The 25,820-nt window shown below is 43.8% G+C and overlaps 1 protein-coding gene and 1 non-coding gene across 11 annotated transcripts in view; both read left to right on the top strand.

Moving 5' to 3' along the window:
• TNIK (TRAF2 and NCK interacting kinase) overlaps positions 1 to 25,820 on the top strand; it is a 484,943-nt gene that overhangs the window by 333,745 nt on the left and 125,378 nt on the right. For all 10 annotated transcript variants that reach the window (XM_029061407.2, XM_029061401.2, XM_029061394.2 and 7 more), the window contains exons 10-12: positions 11,135 to 11,310; positions 16,387 to 16,453; positions 24,958 to 25,162. In XM_029061407.2, the coding sequence (XP_028917240.1) occupies positions 11,135 to 11,310; positions 16,387 to 16,453; positions 24,958 to 25,162 (448 nt within the window). The remainder of the gene's footprint in view (positions 1 to 11,134; positions 11,311 to 16,386; positions 16,454 to 24,957; positions 25,163 to 25,820) is intronic.
• On the top strand, positions 563 to 623 carry MIR7421 (microRNA mir-7421). The gene has a single exon (NR_130419.1). It is a non-coding gene; the product is annotated as a microRNA mir-7421 (primary transcript).

Genomic DNA, 25,820 nt, shown 5'->3' with positions numbered 1-25,820 from the left:
AAGGAATCCTGTACACCACTACATCCTGCTCACCATCCTGATGCTCTAAACTGCTGCACATGCACTTGTATGTGAACAGAATGCCCTCCTTTCCAGTCAATCCATCGATAGGTGGTAATCACCGACCAGTAGAGTACTGTACTAAGCACTTGGGAGAGTACAATTGAATGGTTATTTGCCAACTCTAGGTCCTGCCTCGCTTTAAAGCTGTACTAGAAATCTACCTCCTACATGAAGCCTCTTCAGCATTAGTTTGCCCCCACTTTCTAGGTCTGCTACTCCAGGTTCCCATCTCCATTGTGAACCTACATCACCAGAATTTTCTGTGGATTGATGAAGAGGACTGAGTAGTCTTTGGTTCTTATTTCGCCTGGTTAGTTTCACTAGATTTTCCCAAAACAGTGGACCCAGGCAAATGATCCAAAGCATTAGAAAAATAGAAAAATGCAAACAGATGGAGGTGAGAAGAGGGAGAGAAGGGAGAAACAGCACTTCTGCCAGCAGGACAGTTAAGGTATTCCTTACCGCCAACCTTTTCTGCCTTTACCGCCAGGCTTTTCCTTGTGTCTAGTCCCTATATAATTAATAATAATTGAATGAATTATATAGGGACTAGACACAAGGAAGAGCCCGGACAATAGAATCATTTTCCTGATTTTATATGGCACCCTGTCTCTCTGTGCTGTTTAGACAGACATTTTTCTTTAGAGAGTTGACAAAGCTTTTTAGTAAGTAAAATAGACACAAATCTCAGATAATACAATTTAAAATAGACTGATCTTGGTAGTAATAATTTTGCATTGGGTTTTGTCAAAACTCCAGAGACTTTTTACAGCTTTAGAGAGAATAAGAACCCTTTCCAGGCATATATTTTTGTGGGAGAAACACATCCCCATTAATAATAGTTCAGTTAAGGAAAGTTGTACTTGAGCAGCTTTCAAGAAGTGAGAAATTCAATTGCCTTGTGCAGTGATCCCTCTTTGATATAATTATTATTATCATATTTGTTAAACGCTTACTGTACGTCAAGCACTGTTCTAAGTGCTGGGTTCGCTTCAGGTTAATCAGGTTGAGCAAAGTCTCTGTCCCGTATTCGGTTCACAGACTAAGAAGATGTAGTTTTGAGAGCTTATAAGCAATTCTTTCAATGGGAAATCAGGGGAGGCATTCCAGTGCCCCCCTTCAAACTCCTACTGACCCTAGACACTTGTATATTCGCGGAATTATCGTATGTCTTTTGAACGCCATCAGACTGCATTTAGTAAAACAATTTTGTACTGAGGCAACCCATTCTCCTGAAAAATGATTCAGACAAGACACACTCATTTCCTGCTGAGTACTCGTTTAACTCATGTGTATCAAGTTTGCTTTCTTAGGAAATAGCAACCGTTTCAGAAACCACACAAACATCTAAAACCACACAAACTTCTACAACCACACAAACTTCTAAAGCCGCTGAATGTAATACCATGGGTCACATCCCATAGTTCTTTACACTCTTTGTCTTTTGAGTTTTCTTTTTTATTCCTAAACATCCACGTGCAAATCTTCCTCAGAATTTTCCAATTTGGGATGTCACATGGTGGATTCTTGAGGTGTGAAGTCAGTGCTATAGAGACCATTTGCTGTGAGAGGCTACTGTGCTATATTGACTTGATCACTTCAGCATGTTATGGGTGATAAAACCCATACAAAGCCTCTGGGTGAGAAGGCAAATCATTCTACTCTAAAGCAATAGTCTATTGGCTCCTTAGTGATTGGGGCCTTCAAACCTACTTCATCAGCTTAGAATGGAAGCGGAGGAGACCCTCTCTAAGAGAACACTAATGTATTTTTCATCAAAATCCCCCTGTCTTTCCTGTAGAATTAACTAATGCAATAGGCAAGCTAAACGAGCTCTCTGTTAAAGCGTTGAAACTTTAACATGAAACAGCGGAAAGACCTATGAGTCTGACCCTGGGCTCCAGTTATGTAAGATCAAATAAATTCTCAGATTTAGAATTGAAGGGCCAGGAAGATTTGAGGGGTCATTAGAAAGGGATGGACTTGAGAGCCACAGGGCCACAAGCTCTAGACCCTCAAATGGGGAGAGACAGATGAGAGGAAGAGAAGGAGGATGGGCTAGAGGTGGGTAAAGTATTTGCATTTCTACCTCTGGCACATAGTAAGGATCCTTGAGCAAACTGTCTACACCTACTTTCTCAACTACCTCCCCTCCAGTTCTTCCCTTGACCACCAGTCTGGCTTCTGCCCCTTCACTTCATGGAGACTGCCCTCTCAGAGGTCACCAGTGACCTTGTTTTTGCCAAATCTGAGGGCATCTACTCCATCCTAATCCTCTTCCACCTCTGACCACTCCCTACTCCTTGAAACTTTATCCAACCTTGGCTTCACCGACACCTTCCTCTCCTGATTCTCCTCCAATCTCTCTGGCCGCTCCTTTCAGTCTCTTTTGCCGGCTCCTCCTCTGCCTCCCACCCCCTAACTTTGGGGGTCCCTCAAGGGTCAGTTCTGGGTCCTTTCTATTCTCCCTCTACACCTACTTCCTTGAAGAACTCATTTGCTCCCATGGCTTCAACTGCAGTCTCTATGCAAATGATTCCAAAATGTATCTCTCCAGCCCTGACTTCTCTTTCAGTATATACAGTACTTATGTACATAGCCTTATACTATGCCATTTCCCCAGTCATTTATTTCAATTCCTGTCTCTCCCAGTAGGCTATAAACTCCTTGAGGGCAGGAATCTGTCTACCAACTCTGTTGTACTATCCCAAACACTTAGTATGTGCGCCCTGCATTCCAAAAGCATTCCCTAAATACCAATGATTGATTGATTGATCCCACCTTACTTGCCATGCTGGTAACAAGCCAAAGTATTGGCTAATAGCTGGAAATTTGGGAGGAGCTGGGGGGGGTGTCTAAGGTTTGAGCAGAAGATGCTGCTAAGCCCCAAGCTGAAGCTGCTCCCGATTTTGTGACACCAGAAGAGGATGACTGATGAGAAATAGGCAAAGAGAATTCTTCAGGGCTCTCAAGCCACTATGCATGAAACTGTCTGTGGCTGGAGGGACTGACAAGGATGAAAAAGGATATGAAAGCCTTTATCTTTTTTAAACCATTAAAATCCTTACTCTATCCCTGATGCAGGAGAAGATAGCGGGGGCGATAATGCATCTGCAGAAGGTGTAGCAGAAATAAGCATATGTGTTTCACCAGAAGTCCCTGCTCTGGGGCAGGGATAAGAGGATCAAGAAACACCAGGGCTTCATGGAGCCATAAGCCTTCTAGATAATCCCCGGGGTCTTTTGAGAGTACCCCAAAATAGCTCTAAAAATTGAGAAAGAATTCTACTCTCTGTCTTAATAGGAAGATTCTCAAAAGATGAAAAGTTTTTGTAGGTTGCAAGCACTTTTCTCCCCTTTTTTATGTGGATAAGGATGTTTTAGGAAAGGCAAAACTTATTGGTGCTTGCCTTTTTGATCTGGATGTTTGGAGCTAGGGATTCCTGATGTATTTCTCTTCCAATTTCTGTAATGTACTAATGATGGGGTAGAATGATGTATATAATTTCTTTGTATACCTCAGGGCTTTCCGTTCTCATCTTCATGTGTCCTTTATGCCCTTATGTCCTTTAGCATTCCTACTAACTGCCCAAGAATCAATCAGTCGGGGTATTTATTGAGTGCTTAGTAAGTGCTTGGAAGAGTACAATGTAATAAAGTTGTTAGACATAATTCCTGCCCTCAAGGAGCTTATGATCTAGTGGGAGAGAAAGACGTTAAAATAATAGGTCAGGAAAATGGCAGAGTATTCAGCTAAGTACTTAAGTGTCGTGGGTCTGGGGGTGTGAGTAAGCATCAGAGAGCTTAAGGGTGATGTGGGGATGGAATGGGAACAGGCTTAGAGTGCTTAAAGGGTACATACTCAAAATCATAGGCAAATCAGGAAAGGGGGGTGAATGGGGTTAGTCAGGGAAGGCTTCTTAGAAGAGAGAGAATTTTAGTAGAGCCGTGAAGATGGGGAGAATGCTGGCCCATTGGATGTGAAGCAGGAGTGACATCCAGGTTAGAGAAGATCTGTGTGACCTTCAACAAGTCACTTCACTTCTCAGTGCCTCAGTTACCTCATCTTTAAAATTGGGATCGAGACTGTGAGCCCCACAGGGAACAGGGACTGTGTCCAGCCCAGTTTGCTTGTATCCACCCCAGCGCCTAGCACAGTGCCTGGTACATAATAAGCACTTAAATGCCATAATTAATAATGTTGGCATTTGTTAAGCGTTTACTATGTGCAGAGCACTGTTCTAAGCACTGGGGTAGATGCAGGGTAATCAGGTTGTCCCACATGGGGCTCACAGTCTTAATCCCCATTTTCCAGATGAGGTAACTGAGGCCCAGAGAAGTGAAGTGACTTGCCCACAGTCACACAGCTGACAAGTGGCAGAGCCGGGATTTGAACCCATGACCTCTGACTCCCAAGCCCGTGCCCTTTCCACTGAGGTAAATACAGGAAGGACAAAATCAGGGAGAAGGCATTGATCCTAACCTGGACCTGCTCTATGTTATCCTCTAGATTGTAAGTATGTTGTGGGTGGGGAACATACCTGTTTATTGTTGTACTGTACTCTCCCAAGCACTCAGAACAGTGCTAATGCTCAATAAATACAATTGAATAAATGAAGCAGTGCGGCCTAGTGGATGGGGTGCGGGCCCAGATGTTGTAAGGACTTGGGTTCCAATCCAATCCGAGTTGTCTGTTGCCTGACCTTGGAAAAGTCACTTCGCTTCTCTGTTCCTCAGTTACCTCGTCTTTAAAATGGGGATTAAGACTGTGAGCCCCATGTGGAAATGGATTGTGTCCAACATGATTAGCGTGTAACTACCCCGGCGTTTAGTACAGGGTCTGGCACATAGTAAGTGCTGAACAAATACCATTTAAAAAAAGGTTTACCACAGCAAGTTTCCTCTCGAGCACCCACCCAAACGGGCTCAAGCAGAGCAGGTTCATTTCCCAGTACCCTTAACCATAGCATCCCTTCAACCCACTCTAGTACTTAAGACCTTATTTTCACCCTCCTTAGCACTTATTTATGTGTCTGCTTTATTTACTTATTTTTGACATTTCTAGTTATAAATATTTTTATGTTTTTCTATTCTGTTAGAGAATAACCTCCTTGGGGCCTGGGAATGTGTCACTTCCTAATTCTGTACTTCCCAAGTGACTACTCATAAGATGCTACTATTACTATTTAAACATATCCAAAGATATTTCTTGGTAACACAGAGCTGAAAGCCACCACTGTATTCTGTTAGTTGGGCAGAACACTACACATGAGAGCTTACCTCCTCCTACTGAGAGCTCACCTCCTCCAAGAGGCCTTCCCAGCCTGAGCTACCCCCTTTTCCCTCTGCTTCCCCTCCACCCTCTGCTCCTCCCCTTCCCTCCTCCCCCCTCAGCACTATGCTCATTTGTATATATTTTTTATTGCCCTATTTATTTTGTTAATGAGATGTACATCCCCTAGATTCTATTTATCATGATAATGTCTTGTTTTTCTTTTGTTCTGTTTTCCTCTGCCATCTGTCTCCCCCGATTAGAGCCCGTCACTGGGCAGGGATTGTCTCTATCTGTTGCCGAATTGTACATGCCAAGCGCTTAGTACAGTGTTCTGCACGTACTAAGCGCTCAATAAATACTATTGAATGAATGAACGAATGAATGATGCACTGAAGGACAAAAGACATGGAGAACTGAAAAAGGACCTTTTTTTTAATTGAATTTATTCCGCTCTCTGTTGTACTCACTATACTAAGCACTGAGGGAGATACAACTTAATCTGGTTGGACAGTCCCTGTCCTACATGGGGCTCACAGTTTTAATCGCCATTTTACAGATGAAGTAAATGAGGCACAGAGAAGTGAAGTGACTTGCCCAAGGGTCACACAACAGACATGTGGCAGAGCTGGGATTAGAACCCAGATCCTTTGACTCCCTGTTCTTTCCTGTAAGCTCTCCTCCTAAGGACATGTCCTTAAAAAGATTGACAGAGTGTGGCGACAGCTTGGGATAAAGATTCAGGCCAAACAAAATCTGCAGAATGGAAGTGGCATTCAATTCTCTATACGACTGTGCCATCTGGATTTACCGAAGTCGTCTCATTTGGCCCATTGGGCGGTTTCATTAGCATCTCCTATGAGCCGAAGCAGTTGAAGATTAATGAATTCATTAAGGATTAATGAATTAGCCCCATTCTTAGCCTGGACAAGGAGAGGCCGGTGGTGCTTATACACTTTCGGTAGAGGAAGTGAGTCTCTTGGAAAGAGTAGGAGGCTGCAAGCAATTCTGCTGGTATGATGATGGTGATGGTATTTGTTAAGCACTTACCTTGTGCTAAGCACTGGGGGGGACACAAAGCAAATTAAGTAGAACACAGGCCCTGTCCCACAGAGGGCTTGCAGTCTTGACCCCCATTTTCCAGTTGAGGTAACTGAGGCCTACAGAAATGAAGTGACACCCATGGTCACGCAGCAGACAAGTGGCGGAGCCGGGATTAGAACCCATAACCATCTGACTTCCAGGTCCGTGTTCTGTCCACCTCACCATGCTGATGCTTGGGCCTCAGTTTCCTCTTCTGTAAAATAAGGGTAATAATGACTGTCCCTCTCTACCTCACAGGGCTGTTGTGAGTTTAAAATGAAATCATTCCGGCTACAGTGCGTGGTATATTAATAATTGTGGTATTTGGCAAGCGCTTACTATTTTCAGGCAATGTACTAAATGTGGGAATATATATGAGGTGATGGGTTGGACACAGTCTCTGTCCCACATGGGGCTCTCAGTCCCTTAATTCCCATTTTAGAGATGAGGTAACTGAGGCACAGAGAAGTGAAGTGACTTGCCTCGGGTCCCACAGCAGACGAGTGACCGAGCGGGATTAGAACCCAGGTCCTTCTGACTCCCAGGCCTGTGCTCTATTCACTAGGCCAAGTTGTGCCCTGTTCACAGTGGGTACTCAGTAAATAGCACTGACTGTTAAAACGTGAAAGGTGAGATGATTTCATTACACTAGTGCACAATGTTTGGTAAGGGCATAGCGAGAAGTAGAAAGAATCAAGGTATTAGCTGTTAGCGTGCATGGAAATTAGTTTCATGAATGTGTTTTACTCCCATTAGACTTAGACTGTTAGGTTGTTCTGGGCAAAGAACTTTTCTACCAACTCTGATGCACTTAGTACAGTGTTTCACACTGTTGACTGATTGGTCAAGTAAACTCCACTTGGTATTTAACATACAGTAGATGTCAGTAGGAGTTAAATGTTTTGAGTCTTTGTCCTGCTAAAGTAAGTATGACCAGTGGGAAGGTTTGATGAAATAAAGAGGTAGTTTTTGCTTCCGGCTGTTCCACTTCCTCCTCCGCTAGAATGCAAAGTGCCTTGAGGCCAGGGATCACATCTCCTAAGACACCTCCTTGTCTTCTCCCAAGTGTTTAGCATTGTGATCTGCTCACAGTAGGCACTCAATAAATACTATTGATTAAAAAACTTAATTAGTACAGTGCCTGGCACATCATAAGCTTACCAGATACTGCTATTATGATTATTATTGATAAATAAGGTTATAATCATAATATATACATTATCATCATCAACAAGAATTTCTTGAGCAGCACCGCGGCATAGGGATAGAGCACGGGCCTGGGAGTCAGAAGGTCATGGCTTCTATTCCCAGCTCCACCACTTCTCTGCTGTGTGATCTCGGGCAAGTCACTTTACTTCTTTGTGCCTCGGTTACCTCATCTATAAAATGGTGGTTGAGACTGTGAGCCCTACTGTGGGACAGAGACTGTCTCATCCAATTTGCTTGTATCCACCCCAGGGCTTAGGATGGTGTCTGGCACATAGTAAGTGCTTAACAAATACCATTATTGTTATTTTTATTATTACCATAATTATTTTCTAAACTTTCTTAATGCACACATTTTGCAGCTGGAGCTGTCCCTCTCAGGTTTTACAAAAAAAATGGGTGTTTTTTTTCTTTTCAGTGTCTGGATCCTCTCCCTAGAGAGCTCAGTATATCGGTCATCTTTGACCTTTAAGTAATTTCCGACCTTCTAGTAATATAATTGCAAACCCTTTTTTGTTTTGTTGTCTGTCTCCCCCTTCTAGACTGTGAGCCTGCTGTTGGGTAGGGATTGTCTCTGTTGCCAAATTGTACTTTCCAAGTGCTTAGAACAGTGCTCTGCACACAGTAAGCGCTCAATAAATATGATTGAATGAATGAATGAATGAATGAATCCAGGATCCGTCGCTTTGCTGTATGTCCATGGGCAAGTCATTTAACTTCTCTGTGCCTCAGTTACCTCATCTGTAAAATGGGGATTAAAACTCTCAGCCCCATGTGAGAGAGGGACTGTGTCCAATCCTATTATCTTGGATCTACCCCACGCTTAGTGCGGTGTGTGGCACAGAGTGTTTAATAAATGTCATGACCAAAAAAAATAAGAATTTGTTGGGTTTTCAGAGGGTAGATAGTCTTAGTTACTGGTTCTCAGCGTTAGTTACTGGTTCCCTTTGCTATCCAGAATTGTGTCAGGGAATTGCATTGTTTCTGGTTGTGTATCAGAGCTGATCCAGGATTAGAATTTTTTTGAACCTCTTCACTTTCATACTTAATTCTCCAATCATTAGGTGGCACTGTAAATTGATTTGTTGTTTAAGCTGCAAATCACCAAAGAAGGAGAGCGAATTACTTTGTCTTGCTTAAATGGCTGTCCTTCTACTGGTGTCCAATATTAATTTGCAGTTTGCACTGATCTTCTTATTTGTAAAACCACCACGGATTGGTTTCTCAGCCTTTCATCTACCCCCCTTTCTCAGGTATATAATTTAGAAGAATTAATTATAAATAAAGTTTTCCCTATTAAGTTTTAGCCATTAAAATTGATTTTCTCATTTTTATAAGGAAATGGTTACCACTAAGGTTTTGTTTGAATTATTTTTTGGAAGGGCAAAGCGATTTAATGATATAATTTGCTCACTGAAATTCCACACACCCCCCCAAAAAAAGAAAATCACATTTTTGCTAATTATGCAGCTATTTTCCCAAAGTTGTTTTCATAGCAAGACATTTGATAGCTCCCAAAGTGACAGAAGAAAGACTGGAAAAGAATCTTGGGCTTATTTCTGCATCATGACACCAAATCACCTGTTGGATTGTAAGCTTCTGAGGGCAGGAGTCATGTTATTTGCTTCTGGTGTTTGTTTTTTCCAAGAGCTTGGTACAATGTTCAGCATACAGTGTTCATCACCCAGTGGGCAGTCAAGAAATGTACCAATGTTTGAATATTACTAGAGTCCAAAGACAAAGGTTTCGAGGAGGAACCCTGTCCTAAATTAGGCACAATTAAAAATTTCCTGGAAAATAATCCAGAAGTATAGGCAAAACAAACCAAAAATAAAGGGAACCCTGAGGAAGAATTCAGAATTAAGATTCATACTAAGTCAGGAAGTGGAGTAACCTAGTGGAAGCAGAAGTCTTGGGAGTCAGAGAACCTATATTCTAATCCCGGCTCTGCCACTGGCCTGTGATGTGATATTGGGCAAGTCACTTAACTTCTCTGTGCCTCAGTTTCCTCATCTGTGCAATGGGGATTCAATACATGTTTCCCCTCTAAACTGTAAGTTCATTATGGAGAGGGAACGTGTCTGCTAATTCTGTTGTATGGTACTCTCCTGAGTGCTTAGTACAGTGCTCTGCACATAGTAAGCGCTCAATAAATACCCCCTGATTGATCGATGTTCTCCCACCTTCTCACACTGTGAGCCCCATGCGGAGCATGGACTGTGTCCAACCTGATCATCCTGTATTTCTCCCAGTGCTTAGAACATTACTTGGCGTAATCACTTAAAAACAACCGTAATAGTAGTAGGTTCAAAGAACTGAAGCATGTTAATTGGAGTTTTGATGTTTATAGGAATAACATTTAAAGCCTCAAACTATCCCTATATTAATCTTGAATGTTTATAAGATTATGGTTAGTACGGTGCTTTGCACACAGTAAGCACCCAATAAATACGATTGAATGAATGAATGAATGTCTTTATTACATGGGATTTAAGATCAGTGTGAATCTAGCACTTTTAAATCTCGTACAAAAAAAATCATAAACCAGGTGACTAATTGGATAAGGGGATTCCAGTCTCCATAATCCAGGTGTTGTATAAATTTCCTTTTCACTCTAAGATCCCAACGGTCCTTAGGCGAAAGTCTGAGTAATGCTCGGCTGCTCACAGTGTGATTTACAGATGTTATCCCAAACCAAGGATTTTTTTATGGTATTTAAGTATTTACTATGTTGAGCACTGTACTAAGCACTGTGGTAGATCCAAGATAATCAGGTTGGACACAGTCAATGTCCCACATGGTCTCACAGTCTTAATCCTCATTTTAAAGATGAGGTAACTGAGACACAAAGAAATGAAGTGACTTGCCCAAGGTCACACAGCAGACAAGTGGCAGAGTCGGGATTAAAACCCAGCTCTTTCTGCCTTCCAGGCCCATGCTCTTTTTACTAGGACAAATTGCTTGCCAAGAATTTTCTAACCCTTCAAAATCCTGTGAAATCACATTATAGCACAGCACTTGTTTATATTTGTACATATTTATTGCTCTATTTTATTAATGGTGTGCATTTATCTATGGTTCAGTTTATTTTGATGGTAGTGATACCTGTCTACTTGTACCTATATACTTGTTTTGTTTTGTTGTCTGTCTCCCCCTTCTAGACTGAGCCCGTTGTTGGGTAGGGATTGTCTCTATCTGTGCTCTATATGCTAGACCATGATACTACCTTAAGAGCCCATTTGTGATAAAATTTAAGCTTTAAACTCACTGGTTAAAATCCAAATAGGCTGATGGGCTTTGGTTCTGTCATTATTTGCAAGTTCAGAGTTCTGAACTGAAAAGCCCAAAGTAATTCGGTATAATGAAGTTCATTTAAGTGTTCGAGGGTTTTTTTTGGTATTGATAGGTCCCCTTTCCGACTGTGCAGTTTTTCCCTTAAGCCCTTAGTGGTGATTTTTCTTTGAGATTTAAGGGTGTCAACTCCATTTTCATCTCTCTCTCCTGATGACAGGTCTAAAAAATTCCAGTCTTTCATTGAAAGCTGCTTGGTGAAGAATCACAGTCAGAGGCCTACAACTGAACAACTGATGAAGCATCCGTTCATCAGAGACCAGCCTAATGAGAGACAGGTCCGCATCCAGCTCAAGGACCATATTGACAGAACAAAGAAGAAGCGAGGGGAGAAAGGTCAGCACCAAATCGGTATTTTTCTAGCTGTGGAACCAAAACGTGGACTGGGTCATAGTGCCTTGCTGGGCCCATGTGGAGACCGGTATGCGTTTAAGATAGATTCCCATTATTCTTTTGTCGAATGACTGAATCCAGGCCTCTAAGATCACAGACGTTTGTAGTGTCATCGCAGGGGGCCCTGCTAAAATGAATATTCTTTTTCAAAGGATAGACATGTTGAAAAGAATCCATCTTTATTCCCCTGAACCAAATCACGCTGGGCCATACAATGAAACTCCTTTGAGTAACAGATAAAGACTCAGTCTGGAAGGTAATAAAGAAAAAATGTCCTTAAAATAAAAAATGAATATTCATTGCACCGCAAATCGAAAACCTATAAGACATAGAGTGGCGGCCATTTAAAAACCAGCTTCTCACAAGTATAATTCCGGTTGCAGTAAGACTGTCTCCTCACGGGACGTGAGTATTTTGGGAAAATTATTTAACAGTAGAAATACCTATTTTGGGACCCAAATCTGTACAGGCCATGCTGACAGCTCAGCCTCAAAGCTATTGGAATTGTGAAGAAAGTAGATTAGCACTTTTACCTCGGAGCCAACGTGGGGAAGCCTGTCTTCAGTGCATCTGCCTGACTGACACACTGTCATTCAGGTTTCCCATTCCCTTCGGTCTACAACCCCCAGAAGCGAGGCAGGCTGCACGTTGTGGGGAGGGAGAGGGGGGAGCCTTCCTACACCTCCAGCAGTTGCTGTCAATCCTGCAGAATTGACAGTTAAGAAGTGTGTCCAAGGACACTCATAGGGAAAAAAAAACACACCATCTGTTCATTTCGGCCTATCATTTCCAGTCCTCCTGTCTTAAATGGTGACAAAAATCCCGTGATCAGATCTCCATATCTAAGAAGCAGCATGACATAATGGGTAGAGCACAGGCTTGGGAGTCAGAAGGTCATAGTTTCTAATCCCTCTCTGGCACGTGTCTGTTGTGTGACTTCACTTCTTTGGGCCTCAGTTACCTAATCTGGAAAATGGGGATTGACACAGTGGGCCCCACGTGGGGCAGGGACTGTGTCCAACCCGATTTGGTGGTATCCACCCCAGTGCTTAGTACAGTGCTTGGCACATAGTAAGGGCTTAGCAAATAGTACAATTATTAGTAAGTCAATATCAAGAGCCCCATTAGGATAGGCAAATTCTGGGACCATCTTTTCACCTAAAAAACATTTCACTAGATAGAAATTCTGCATTTTGCTTTGAACACTGTGTTTATTTCAGGGTAATTTCAATTTGACAGGTGAAAATACAGACCATTTGCAGTTCCAGTTACAGATTTACTCTATCTCTGAACAAAGCTAGCTCTCTTCTCCTATCTGTAGTGTTGCAGCACTACCTAAGGATGCCTCCTTCATTCCCAGGCTACAGCAACCACCAACAAGAGGTGAAATAAAGATTATACTATGGTCATTTTCACTGGAAGTGCAATAATATCTGGAGTTTGGTACAGAATCCCCCAAGGCCTAATAAAGTACACATTTTCAAACTACACTGAAATCCTGCTTTAATTAAATTGCTGAAACCAAGCACTTTCTGGAAATAGATTATTTCTGGAAAGAGGTTGCTTTGCTCAATGGATTTTGCTGCTCTTTACCTGGGCCTTTACCCTCCTTATTTAAACCTAATCGGTAACTTAATCAGTTAATTAAACTTAAGAAGAAAAGCAGAAGGTCAACAGTAAAGAGGGGTGGTTGATGTTCTGGGGAAAGATGTCTCCAGAATATCAGCATTTTTCTCGAATTCCAGGATTCTTCTATTCCTGGTCTCTAAATAGGCATTGAGAGACTTGGGCAGGCATTCATGTTGGCAGTCACAGGAACCAGAACCAGCAGTAGTTGCCTTAGCCATGAACATTCATTCATTCAGTCGTATTTATTGAGCACTTACTGTGTGCAGAGCACTGTACTAAGTGCTTGGAATGTACAATTTGGCAACAGATAGAGACAATCCCTGACCAACAATGGGCTCAAGTCTAAACGGGGGAGACAGACAACAAAACATGATTCTAAGATGTAGCCACAATCATTCATAATCAGAAGGCCTGATTTTTTGTGTGTATGTTTGTCCAGTGTTGCAGTGAGTATTTTTTAAATGGTATTTGTTCATTCTTCATTCAAACATATTTATTGAGTGCTTATTGTGTGCGGGGCATTGTACTAAGCTCTTGGGAGAGTAAAATACAACAATAAACTGGCACATTCCCTGCCCACAATGAGCATACAGTCTAGAGAGTAAGTGTGAAGTACGTACTATGTGCAAGGTACTGAACTAAATGCTGGGGCAAATACAGGCTAGTCCAGTTGGACACAGTCCATGTCCCACATTTGCTCACAGTCTTAACCCCATTTTAGAGATGAGGTAACTGAGGCACAGGGAAATGAAGTGACTTGTCTAAAGTCATACAGCAGACAAGTGGCAGAGCTGGGATTAGAACCCAGGTCCTCCAACTCCCAGGCCCATACTCTTTCCACTAGGCCTGCTTCCTGCGCAGATGCAGTGAGAACCAAACACTGAATTACATGTGGGCTTATTACACAGTGTCTAATTCTCAACCATGCTTCAATATAGTGCTTTTTAAACAATCAGTGGTATTTATTGAGGGCTTACGCTGTGCAGAGCACTGTACTAAGCACTTGGGAGAGTACAGAACAATAGAGATGGTAGACTTCCCTGTTCACAACCAGCTTACAGCTTTGCACAGAGTATGAGCTTAATAAATGCTATTACTGTGGTATGTCTTCCTGAGGTCCCAACAAAAAATCTTCTCTCAAAGGCAAATGTAGCATACCTTCACTACTCCTTCTAAAAACTTCTCTGATGTCCCCTTATTAATGAAAATAATGGTCTTTATCAAGGTGCATACTATGTGTCTTGCACTGTGCTTAGTACAAAATGATCAGTTAAGACCCAGTCCCATGTAGAACTCATAATCTCAGAGATAGGGAGAACAGGTATCTTCTTCCCATTTTACAGATGAGGAAACTGAGGTTCATGAAGCATATATGGCAGAGCTGAAATTAGAACTTGGGTCTCGTGAGTCTCAGGGTTACGATCTTTGTACTGGGCCACACTGCCTCTCCCCTTACCCTGAGCTGCCTCACTCTCATCCAGGTGTTTACTATTCAAACTGTGATAATTGGTATTTGTTAAACCCTTCCTGTATTAAGCACTGGGGTGGATACAAGATAATTAGTTTGGACATGGTCCCTGTCTCACATGGGACTCATAACCCAAGTAGGAGGGAGAACAGATATTTCAACCCCATTTTACAGATGAGGAAACCGAGGCCCAGAGAAGTTAAGTAATTTGTCCAAGGTCACACTGCAGGCAAGTATCAGAGCCAGAATCAGAATCCAAGTCATTTGACTCTCGGGCCTATGCTCTTTCCACCAGGCCACACTGATTCTGGCCCTCATTCACTCCCTCTACTTTGCAAGGACCCTCTGATTTATTTCCCACAATTTCCCTTGGCCTGTGATTCTTCTGTTCCCTCACAGGTTCACGGTAGCATTAGAGTTGTTCTTCAATTCAAAGACAACATGCTTATGGCGAGGATGTAGCCATGGGGGTCAGTAGCATCGAGAGAGAATCTCCCCCACATGAATGCACAGGGCCCATGAAAATAGTGTACATTTTTTGGTCCTTTTCCATCTGGAGTGAGCATTGCTCAGTCGCCAATGAGAAGAGGTAAATCCTTCCTCCAGCCAAATGTACACTTGCGTCTTTTTTGCCGTAGCGGTGATGGTTTGTGCTGAACCATCTGCATTTTCTATCCCAGTCCTCCTGTACCCACCAGCACGCAATACGAGACAGTTTATAGGGAGAATGGGTGCAGTCTCTGACTGTGGAACATAATATCCCCAGTCTGCAGCAAGACCACTGGTGCAAATCTTCATTGACTTGGATCCTGAAAGCAACCTATTCAGGGTGGCCATTTTCATTATTTTGTGAAATGTTTTGGGAAAAGTTAAAACGCAAAGAAAATAACAAGCCCAAAAGCAAGGCACTGTGTCCAAACGTCTTCAAGATCAGGCACTAGGTCTAATATAAAAATGTAATTTACTTCCAATCTCTGTGCCCTGTGTTCATATTTTTCTCACTGCCAAACTTTTGGAAGAGTCTAAGGTCTCAAACTCTCATTACTTCTCGGCTTTTAAGAAATACTCCATTTTCTACAAGACATGTCGACACCTACTAATTCATTTTGGTAATATAAAAGCAATCAAACCAGATTCCAGTGAAGTACAAATTAAAATTGTGTAGCCTGAAAAGTGAAAGTTCCACCCTAGAGAATAGAAGTAATTGGATTAATATGAGACTCTCTCTTGCTGTAATTTCCTTCATTAGATGAAAATTCTGCATTTCACTTTGAGCTCGGTGTTTATTTCCATGGAAATGCGGTTTAAAGCTTGATTGAAACCACATGGATGTGTACCTTTTATAGCCAGGAACATTTGTGTGTGAAGCGGGGTTGGGTATGGGGAGAGAGAGGAGAACTGAACACACCCAACATCTTAAAGGGAGAGGAGGTAAACAAGTGTCCAAAAGAAGCTTTATTAGGTCTAAATCAGGAAGGGTGGTTCCTAGAGCCAAAAAAAAAAACTAGAGCCACCAGGCTTCCATCTTTGTATTTCACATTTTCTTTCTAGTAAAGTAAGGTTCAACAGATGGTTTAAAATATGTTTTTAACTTTATATTTCATCCAAAAGAGAAACCGTCTGTTGTGCCTCAAGATGCTGTCTAGGGACAAATACCGAATCCTTGGAAATCCGAGTTAAAATGCTCGTTAAGAAACTATTATTGTTGCCTATGTAGTGAAGGGTGAATTATGATCATTCTGGGGAAAGATCCAATATCTAAAATCATGTCTTTGCTCTGGGAGGTGGACACTTGGACAGATTGGGATGATAGCTGTTACTCTAATAAGAGGGAAAGAGTAGCAGCAAATCAAGATTTTGCAAAGGTGGGAAAGAGTAAACAAAGTCAGAAAGCCTCAGGTGTCATCTAATTCTCTTTTTAGATGAGACAGAGTATGAATACAGTGGAAGTGAAGAAGAGGAAGAGGAAAATGACTCGGGAGAACCCAGGTAAGAAAGGGAAAATGCCACCAAATTTTCTGTCCTTGCATTTCCACACTCTGCCTTTGTCTCTCTAATCTCACTTTTCCTCTTCTGTCCTTTCTCATCTATTTTTTGTGATCCATTACTTTAACCCTATTCATGCTGTTTTGGGCCTGGCTCTAATTATAAGAATAATCATGATGGCATTTTGTTAAGTGCTTACTATGTGGAAAGCACTATTCTAAACCCTGGGCTAGATACAGATCATCAGGTTTGACACAGTCCCTGGCCCACAGCGGGCTCTCAATATCAATCCCCATTTTACAGATGAGGTGACAGAGGCACAGGGGAGTGAAGTAACTTCCCCAAGGTCACACAGCAGATACGTTGCAGAACCGGGATTAGAACCCAGATCCTTCTGACTTCCGGACCCGAGTTCTATCCACTAGTCCAGGCTGCTTCCCGTATTGCTAATAATAGTAACAATAATCATAATAGTGATATTTGGTATGCACTTCAAATATGTTAAGCACTAGGATAGATACAATACGTATTAATTTATTTGTATTGATGTTCATCTCCCCACCAGCCCTGAACCGTAAGCTTGCTGTGGGCAGGGAATGTGACTGTTTATTGTTGTATTGTACTCTCCTAGGCACTTAGTACAGTGCTCTGCACAAAGTAAGCACTCAATAAAAGTGATTGAATGACTACGGTCAGACACAGGCCCTGCCCAACATAGGATTCCTATCCTAAGGAGGAGGGAGAGCACATATTTTATCCCCAATTTTATAGATGAAGACACAGACACAGAACCATAAAGTGACTTGCCCAAAGTTACACAATCAGTCATATTAATGAGCACTTTTTATGTGCATAGCACTGTACTAAGCGCTTGGGAGAGTACAATGCAAAAGACTTAACAGTCTCTCTCGTTCACCCCACACATCCTATCCGTTACCAAGACTTGCCGATTTCACCTATACAATATCGCCAAGATCCGCCCTTTCCTCTCCACCGTAACGGCTACCTTACTGCTACGGGCTCTCCTTATATCCCGGCTAGACTACTGTGTCAGCCTTCTCTCTGACCTCCCTTCCTCTTCTCTCGCCCCGCTCCGGTCTATTCTTCACTCCGCTGCCCGGCTCATCTTCCTGCAGAAACGATCTGGGCATGTCACTCCCCTTCTTAAACAACTCCAGTGGTTGCCTATCGACCTCCGCTCCAAACAGAAACTCCTCACTCTAGGCTTCGAGGCTCTACGTCACCGTGCCCCTTCCTACCTCTCCTCCCTTCTCTCTTTCTACCACCCACCCCGCACGCTCCGCTCCTCCGCCGCCCACCTCCTCACCGTCCCTCGGTCTCGCCTATCCCTCCGTCGACCCCCGGGCCACGTCCTCCCGCGGTCCTTGAACGCCCTCCCTCCTCACCTCCGCCAAACTGATTCTCTTCCCCTCTTCAAAACCCTACTTAAAACTCACCTCCTCCAAGAGGCCTTCCCAGACTGAGCTCCTCTTCTCCCTCTACTCCCTCTGCCATCCCCCCTTTACCTCTCCGCAGCTAAACCCTCTTTTTCCCCTTTTCCCTCTGCTCCTCCACCTCTCCCTTCCCATCCCCACAGCACTGTACTCGTCCGCTCAACTGTATATATTTCCATTACCCTATTTATTTTGTTAATGAATTGTACATCGCCTCGATTCTATTTAGTTGCCATTGTTTTTACGAGATGTTCTTCCCCTTGACTCTATTTATTGCCATTGTTCTTGTCTGTCCGTCTCCCCTGCTTAGACTGTAAGCCCGTCAAACGGCAGGGACCGTCTCTATCTGTTGCCGACTTGTTCATCCCAAGCGCTTAGTACAGTGCTCTGCACATAGTAAGCGCTCAATAAATACTATTGAATCAATGAATGAATGAACAGATATGTTCCCTGCCCATAATGAGCTTACAGTCTAGAGGGGGAGATGGACATTAATAAGAATAAGTAATTTATGAGGTATAATTTAAAGATATGTACCTAAGTGCTTTGGGGGTAGGAGCAGGTGACTCTCAAATATCCAAAGATCACAGATCTAAGTGCATAGATGATCCAGAACAATAATTATGGTATTTGTTAAGAGCTTACTCTGTGCCAAGTACTGTTCTAAGCGCTGGGGTAGATAAACGTTAATCAGGTTGTCCCAAGTGGGGCTAACGGTCTCTATCCCTATTTTAAAGATGAGGAAACTGAGGCACAGAGAAGTTAAGTGACTTGCCCAAGGTCACACAGTGGACAAGTGGCAGAGATGGGATTAGAAACTGCAACCTCTGACTCCCAAACCGATGAGAGAGAGAGCAAGGGAAAAGAGGGCTTAATCAGGGAAGGCCTCTTGGAGAAGATAGTAACTTAACTAGGCTTTGAAGTAGGAGAGAGTGGGGGTCTGGCTTACATGGAGGAGGGAGGGAGTTCCAGACTAATGGGAGGATGTGGGAAAGGGTTCGGCGACGAGATAGATCGGGACACAGCAAGTAAGCTGGCGCTAGAGGAAAGGAGTGTATGGACTGGGCTCTAGTAAGAGAGTAGTGAAGTGAGGTAGGATGGGGTGAGCTGATTGAGTGCTTTGAAGCCATAAAGGAGTTTCTGTTTGATGCGGAGGCGAATGGGTGGCCATTGGAGGTTTTTGAGGAGTGGGGAGACATGCTTAGTGGAAAGAGCACGGGCTTGGGAGTCAGAGGTCATGGTTTATAATCCTGGTTCCTCCAATTGTCGGCTGTGTGATTTGGGGCCAGTCACTTAACTTCTCTGTGTCTCAGTTACCTCATCTGCAAAATGGGGATTAAGACTGTGAGTCCCACGTGGGACAAACTGATGACCTTGTATCTACCCCAGGCTTAGAATAGTGCTTGATACATAGTAAGCGCTTGACAAATACCATTATTATTATTATTATTATGAACATAACATTTTTGTTGTTGAACAGCAGGCAAGTGGCGAGCTGGGTTTAGAATTCAGGTTTTGTGACTCCCAGTCCTTTGCTTTTCCATGAAAGCACACTGCTAGAACTTCCCTAAGTAGACCCATGCAAAAAACCAGAAATTTGCAGTCTTCTTTCATTCCCCAAACACCCCGCCTTTCATCCTTCGTGGCCAAGACGAGTGAGTTCAGTGGGGAGGGGAGGCTTGGTAAGGACACATAGGCTGGGACATTCTTCATGAGTAGCTGGGACCAGAAAGAAATGATGCCCAAGAAATCAGATCTGATCTCTAGGGATGAATGTACCTCTGAACCATAACCATTTTGTGAAATGACGTACTTTTCATTTAACTCCCTGAATTAACTCAGGGAGTTCGAATCCCGGCTCTGCCACTTGTCGGCTGTGTGACTATGGGCAAGTCACTTAACTTCTCTGTGCCTCAGTTCCCTCATCTGTAAAATGGGGATTAAGACTGTGAGCCCCACGCGGGACAACCTGATTCCCCTATGTCTACCCCTATGATTCCCCTATGTCTACCCCAGCGCTTAGAACAGTGCTCGGCACATAGTAAGCGCTTAACAAATACCAACATTATTATTATTATTATTAACTCCCTTTTTCCTTGAGATCTCTGTATGTTTCGATTTCCTTACTTGGACAGGTCCATCCACCTGGATTTTCTTTATGCTGTGTCAATCGATCAGTAAAATCAGTGTCATCATAGTCCCGCATTTTTTCCTTCCTAGGATGTCACTATATATGGACAAATTAGCGATATCATTTTCCAGGGGCAATGACCAAATTAATAATAATAATGATGATTGTGATATCTGTTTAGTGCTTACTAAATGGCAGGCATTGAACTACGTGCTGGGGTGGAAACGAGCAAATTGGGTTGGACAGAGTCCCCCATCCCACGTGGGGCTCACAGACTCAATCCCCATTTTACAGGTGAGGGAACTGAGGTACAGAGAAGTGAGGTGACATGCCCAAGGTCACATAGCAGACAAGGAAAGTCCATCCCTGGAGATTTAGAATGCTGCTCATCATTTGCTTGGCACTGTAATGAAGTTGGCTTCCCAGCGACCATGTGGAAAATGAGCCCACTCCCTGGAGATCGAGTTCCAGATCTCTACAATCCCAGCACAACCAATTGCATTTATAAAGGTTATTCGCCAGCTTCCATAAAACCAGAGATGTGCTTCAGCGAGGAACCTTTCTGATGGTTACCTGTTGAATTTCAAGACCGACTCTTCATAATGCCGTGTATTTGTCGGTCTGCATGATTTGTTTGTGACTACTTCAGTACTCAAGTATTCAGAAGCTGGACCATCTAGTGGAAAGAACATAAGCCTGGGCATTGGGAGACCAGGGTTCCAATCCCATCGGTGATATTTGCCTACTCTGTGACCTCAGGCAAGGCCCTTTAACTGTCCTGTGCCTCGGTTTCCTCCTCTGTAAAACGGGGACTCAACACCTGTTCTCTCTCCCTCTTAGACTGTGAGCGTCACATGAAACAGAGTCTGTATCTACCTGATTATCTTGTACGAACCCCAGAGCTTAGTATAGTGTTTGGCACATAGTAAGCACTTAAATACCACAATTCTTCCTATTCTAAGACGGGCAAATCGGAGACATTGAGATACTGCTAAATGTAACCTTTTCTGGTAGATATTGCCTGGCACAATCATTGTTTTAAACAGGCTTGGCTCCATTTAAAATCCCAGTTCATCACAGGAGGGACCTATTTAAATATTTGTTTGGAACAGACTTTACGCATCAGTGAGCATCATTTAGAAATTGGAATTGGCTGTGCTGGGCACTGGTGGTAGTAGTAATGTATAAATGATAATAACTAATGCCATTTTCAACCGCAGTGCCAAAGGGAAAATTGGATTTTGCTGCAAAGTAAGTCTTAAATGTTCCCGTTATCTGCCTTAGGTATTAGCAGGTACGGTCGCTGCTCATTAAATGAAGAATGAATAAAAACTGCCAAAGGAAAATGAATGGGGCAAAAATCTATTCACTTTAATTCACTGTCAGTGTCCTGCATTGAACAAGATATAGGACAAATTGTCAGACCCTCTGAATTTTACAGAAACTGCATATTTAGAAAAGCCCTCAGTTCATTGCTAAGCCAGTTGAAAGGAAACAAATGTATAACTGAAAAATCCCATTATAGGATGTCTTCTTTGCCCTTTCTGAGGTCTAACCCCATATGAGTGGTCATCTGTTCGGTTTTACACCAGAGAGTCTGGTTTTCAGGTCACCCATCCATCCCCTGGTCAGCTTTGGAAACCTGCTGGACAACTCTACCCACTGCTTCTAAGCCCTCGCAGAGATGCGGCATGGCTTAGGGGAAAGAGCACGGGCTTGGGAGTCATAGGTCCTGAGTTCCAACCCCTGCTCCGCCACTTGTCTGCTGTGTGACCTTCGGCATATCACAACTTCTCTGTGCCTCAGTTACCTCATCTGTAAAATGGGGAATAAGACTGTGAGCCCCACGTGGGACAAGGTGATTATCTTGTATCTACCCCAGTGCTTAGAAGAGTTCTGGGCACATAGCGCTTAACAAATACCATCAGTGTTACTTTATTTTCAACACCCAGCCCTGCTCTGCTCGAATCCAGCCACCGTGTCCACTTACTCCCGAGAGGTACCCGTGTTGACAGGGACCACCAGAATAGTAGTGCAGTAGCCCTGGGGCAAGAGAGGAATGATGGCACATTCTACACTCTGCACATTTCAGAAAGATCTTTCTGTACATCTCATTAACAAAATAAATAGGGTAATGAAAATACATACAAATGAGCGGATGAGCACAGTGCTGAGGGGAGAGGAAGGGAGAGAGGGAGGAGCAGAGGGAAAGTGGGAAAAGAGGGCCAAGCTGAGGAGAGGGGGAGCAGAGGGAGCAGAGGGAAAAGGGGAAGCTCAGTCTGGGAAGGCCTCTTGGAGGAGGTGAGCTATAAGTAGAGTTTTGAAGAGGGAAAGAGAATTAGTTTGGCGGAGGTGAGGTGGGAGGGCGTTCCGGGACAGCGGGAGGACGTGGCCCAGGGGTCGACGGCAGGATAGGCGAGAAGGGGGGACGGTGAGGAGGTGGGCGGCAGAGGAGCGGAGCGTGCAGGTTGGGCAGTAGAAAGAGAGAAGGGAGGAGAGGTAGGAGGGGGCGAGGTGTTGGAAAGCCTTGAAGCCTAGAGTGGGAAATTTTTGTTTCGTGTTTATTGCTATTGTTTTTGTCTGTCTGTCTCCCCCGATTAGACTGTAAGCCCGTCAATGGGCAGGGACTGTCTCTATCTGTTGCCGATTTGTCCATTCCAAGTGCTTAGTACAGTGCTCTGCACATAGTAAGCGCTCAATAAATACTATTGAATGAATGAAAGATCTTTTTGCATGCCCTCCTTGGAGCCATGCCGTTACAATACATAACCAACAGATAGTACACGACACAGTGTCCATTGGTTGCTTTTTTTGCATTGGCAAGGGGCATCAGTATTGTCGAGTGCCATCAGTGATTGCCCCTCCTTGAAGGGCATACAAGCAGTATGGCAAAGTGGATAGAGCATGGGCCTGGGAGTCAGAAGGTCATGAGTTCAAAGTCTGGCTCCGCCACTTATCTGCTGTTTGACCCTGGACAAGTCATTTCTCTTCTCTGTGCCTCAGTTATCTCATCTGTAAAATGGGGTTTGAAACTGTGAGTCCCACATGGGGCAGGGACTGTGTCCACCTTGATTTGTTCCCCCCACCCCCACCAGCGCTTAGTATAGTGCTTGGCACATAATAAGGGCTTAACATATACCATCATTATTTTTGAGAAGCAGCGTGACTTAATGGATAGAGCAGGGGCCTGGGAGTCAGAAGGACCTGGGTTCTAATCCCCGCTCTGCCACATGTCTGCTGTGTGACCCTGGGCAAGTCACTTCACCTCTCGGGGCATCAGTTACCTCATCTATAAAATGGGGATTAAGAGTGTGAGCCTCATGTGGAACAGATTCTGTGTCCAACCTGATTAGCTAGTATTCATTCTTTCATTCAGTCATATTAAGTGCTTACTGTATGCAGAGCATTGTCCTAAGCACTTGGAAAGTATAGTTTGGCAACAGATACAATCCCTACCTGACAATGGGCTCAGAGTCTAGAAGGGCGGAGACGGACAACAAAACAAAACAAGTAGATAGGCAGCAGTAGCATCAAAGTAAATATAATTATAGCTACATATCCATCATTAATAAAATAAATAGAATAATAAATATGTACATATATACACAATTGCAGTGGGGTGCAGGGAGGGTGGTAGAGCAGAGGGAGGGAGTAGAGGTGATGGGGAGGGGAGGAGGAGCTGAGGAATAGGGGTGCTCAGTCTGGGAAGGCCTCCTGGAGGAGGGCTTTGAAGAAAGGAAGTGAGCTAGTTTGGCAGATGTGTAGTTTGTAGTTTGTATCTACCCCAATGCTTAGAACAGTGCTTGCCACATAGAGCTAAACAAATATCATTATTATTATCATTACTATCTTTTCCCAATCCACGTGAGCTTGGGCTCATTTTTTTTGGTAATATTTGGGTTTGTTCAGTCATATTTATTGAGTCCTTACTATGTGCAGAGCACCCTACTAAGCATTTGGAAAGTACAGTTCGGCAACAGAGACAATCCCTACCCAACAATGGCCCCACAGCCTAGAAGGGGGAGACAGACAACAAAGCAAAGCAAATAGGCATCAATAGCATCAAAACAGATCGATTATAGATATATACACATCATGAATAAAATAGAGTAATAAATATGTACAAATATACACAAGTACTGTGGGCAGTGAAGGGAGTCGGGGCGATGGGGAGGGGAGGAGGAGCAGAGGAAAAGGAGGGGTCAGTTTGGGAAGGCCTCTTGGAGGAGGTGGGCTCTCAGTAGGGCTTTGAAGGAGGGAAGAGAGCTAATTTGGTGGATGTGAGGAGGGAGGGCATTCCAGGCCACAGGTAGGGCATGGGCCAGGGGTCGACGGCAGAACAGGCGAGAATGAGGCACAGTGAGGAGTTTAGTGACAGTGGAGCGGAGTGTACGGGGTGGGCAGTAGAGAGACGAGAGGTGAGGTAGGAGGGGGTTAGGTGATGGAGAGCTGTGAAGCCAAGAGTGAGGAATTTTTGCTTTATATGAAGGTTGATAGGCATCCACTGGAGATTTTTGAAGAGGGCGATGACATGCCCAGAGCATTTCTGTAGAAAGATAATCCGGGCAGCACAGTGAAGAATAGACTGAAGTGGGGAGAGACAGGAGGTTGGGAGATCAGAAAGGAGGCTGATGCAGTAATCCAGTCGGGATATGATGAGAGATTGTACTAATAAGGTAGCAGTTTGGATGGAGAGGAAAGGATGGATCTTGGCGATGTTGTGAAAGTGAAACTGGCAGGTTTGGGTTACAGATTGGATGTGTGGGGTGAATGAGAGAGTGTGGTCAAGGAGTCAGGGGTTGTGTTGTTACTCTCACTGACTTCTTGTTGTTACTTGTTGTTACCCTCACTTGTTAGCAATCCTCTCACTCTCGTGTTTTCTCCCCCTTTTTGGTTTCCAATCTTTCTTTCGTTCTGTGAAGCTCTATCCTGAACTTGCCGGGGGAGTCAACACTGAGGCGCGACTTCCTGCGACTCCAGCTGGCCAACAAGGAGCGGTCCGAGGCCCTGCGACGGCAGCAGCTCGAACAGCAGCAGCGGGAGAATGAGGAGCACAAGAGGCAGCTGCTGGCTGAGCGACAGAAGCGCATCGAAGAGCAAAAGGAGCAACGGAGGAGGCTAGAGGAGGTAAACATGGAGTCCGTGTGCCTTCCGGGGTCTTGGCCCAGCCAGTGGCTGTGCCCTGAGATATCACATTGGGAGAAATTCTTGGGCCATGCATATTCAGTACCTATTTTTGAGACCCTTTCATGGCCCAGGGGTCAAGCACAGGCCTGGGAGTCAGAAGGACCTGAGTTCGTTCATTCAGTCGTATTTATTGAGTGCTTACTATGTGCAGAGCACTGTACTAAGTGCTTGGAAAGTACAGTTCAGCAATAGAGACAATCCCTACCCAATAAATAGGCTCACAGTCTAGAGTTCTAATCCCAGCTCTGCCACTTGTCTGCCGTGTGACCATGGACAAGTCAAAATGGGAATTGAGACTGTGAGCCCCACGTGGGACAGGGACTGTGCCCAACCCAATTATCTTGAATATACCCCAGCGCTTAGAACAGTGCCTGGCACATAGTAAGCTCTTGATAAATACTATTCATTATTATTACTGTTATTGTTGTTGTTATGATTATTATGTCCCTGTGTTTTCACTCATTTGTTTGTTCACCAGAAGTTTTCTTTGTGCCAGGCACTGTACTAAATGCTGGAGTTAGGTACAAGATAATCAGGTTGGGCACAGTCCCTGTCCTACACAGACCTCACAGTTTTCATCCCCATTTTACAGATAAAG

Source organism: Ornithorhynchus anatinus, chromosome 1, assembly GCF_004115215.2.
Source record: "Ornithorhynchus anatinus isolate Pmale09 chromosome 1, mOrnAna1.pri.v4, whole genome shotgun sequence".
NCBI classification, from domain to species: Eukaryota; Metazoa; Chordata; class Mammalia; order Monotremata; family Ornithorhynchidae; genus Ornithorhynchus; species Ornithorhynchus anatinus.
The sequence above is the reverse complement of the archived record's forward strand: the minus strand, read 5'-3'. Positions and strand labels throughout refer to the sequence as shown.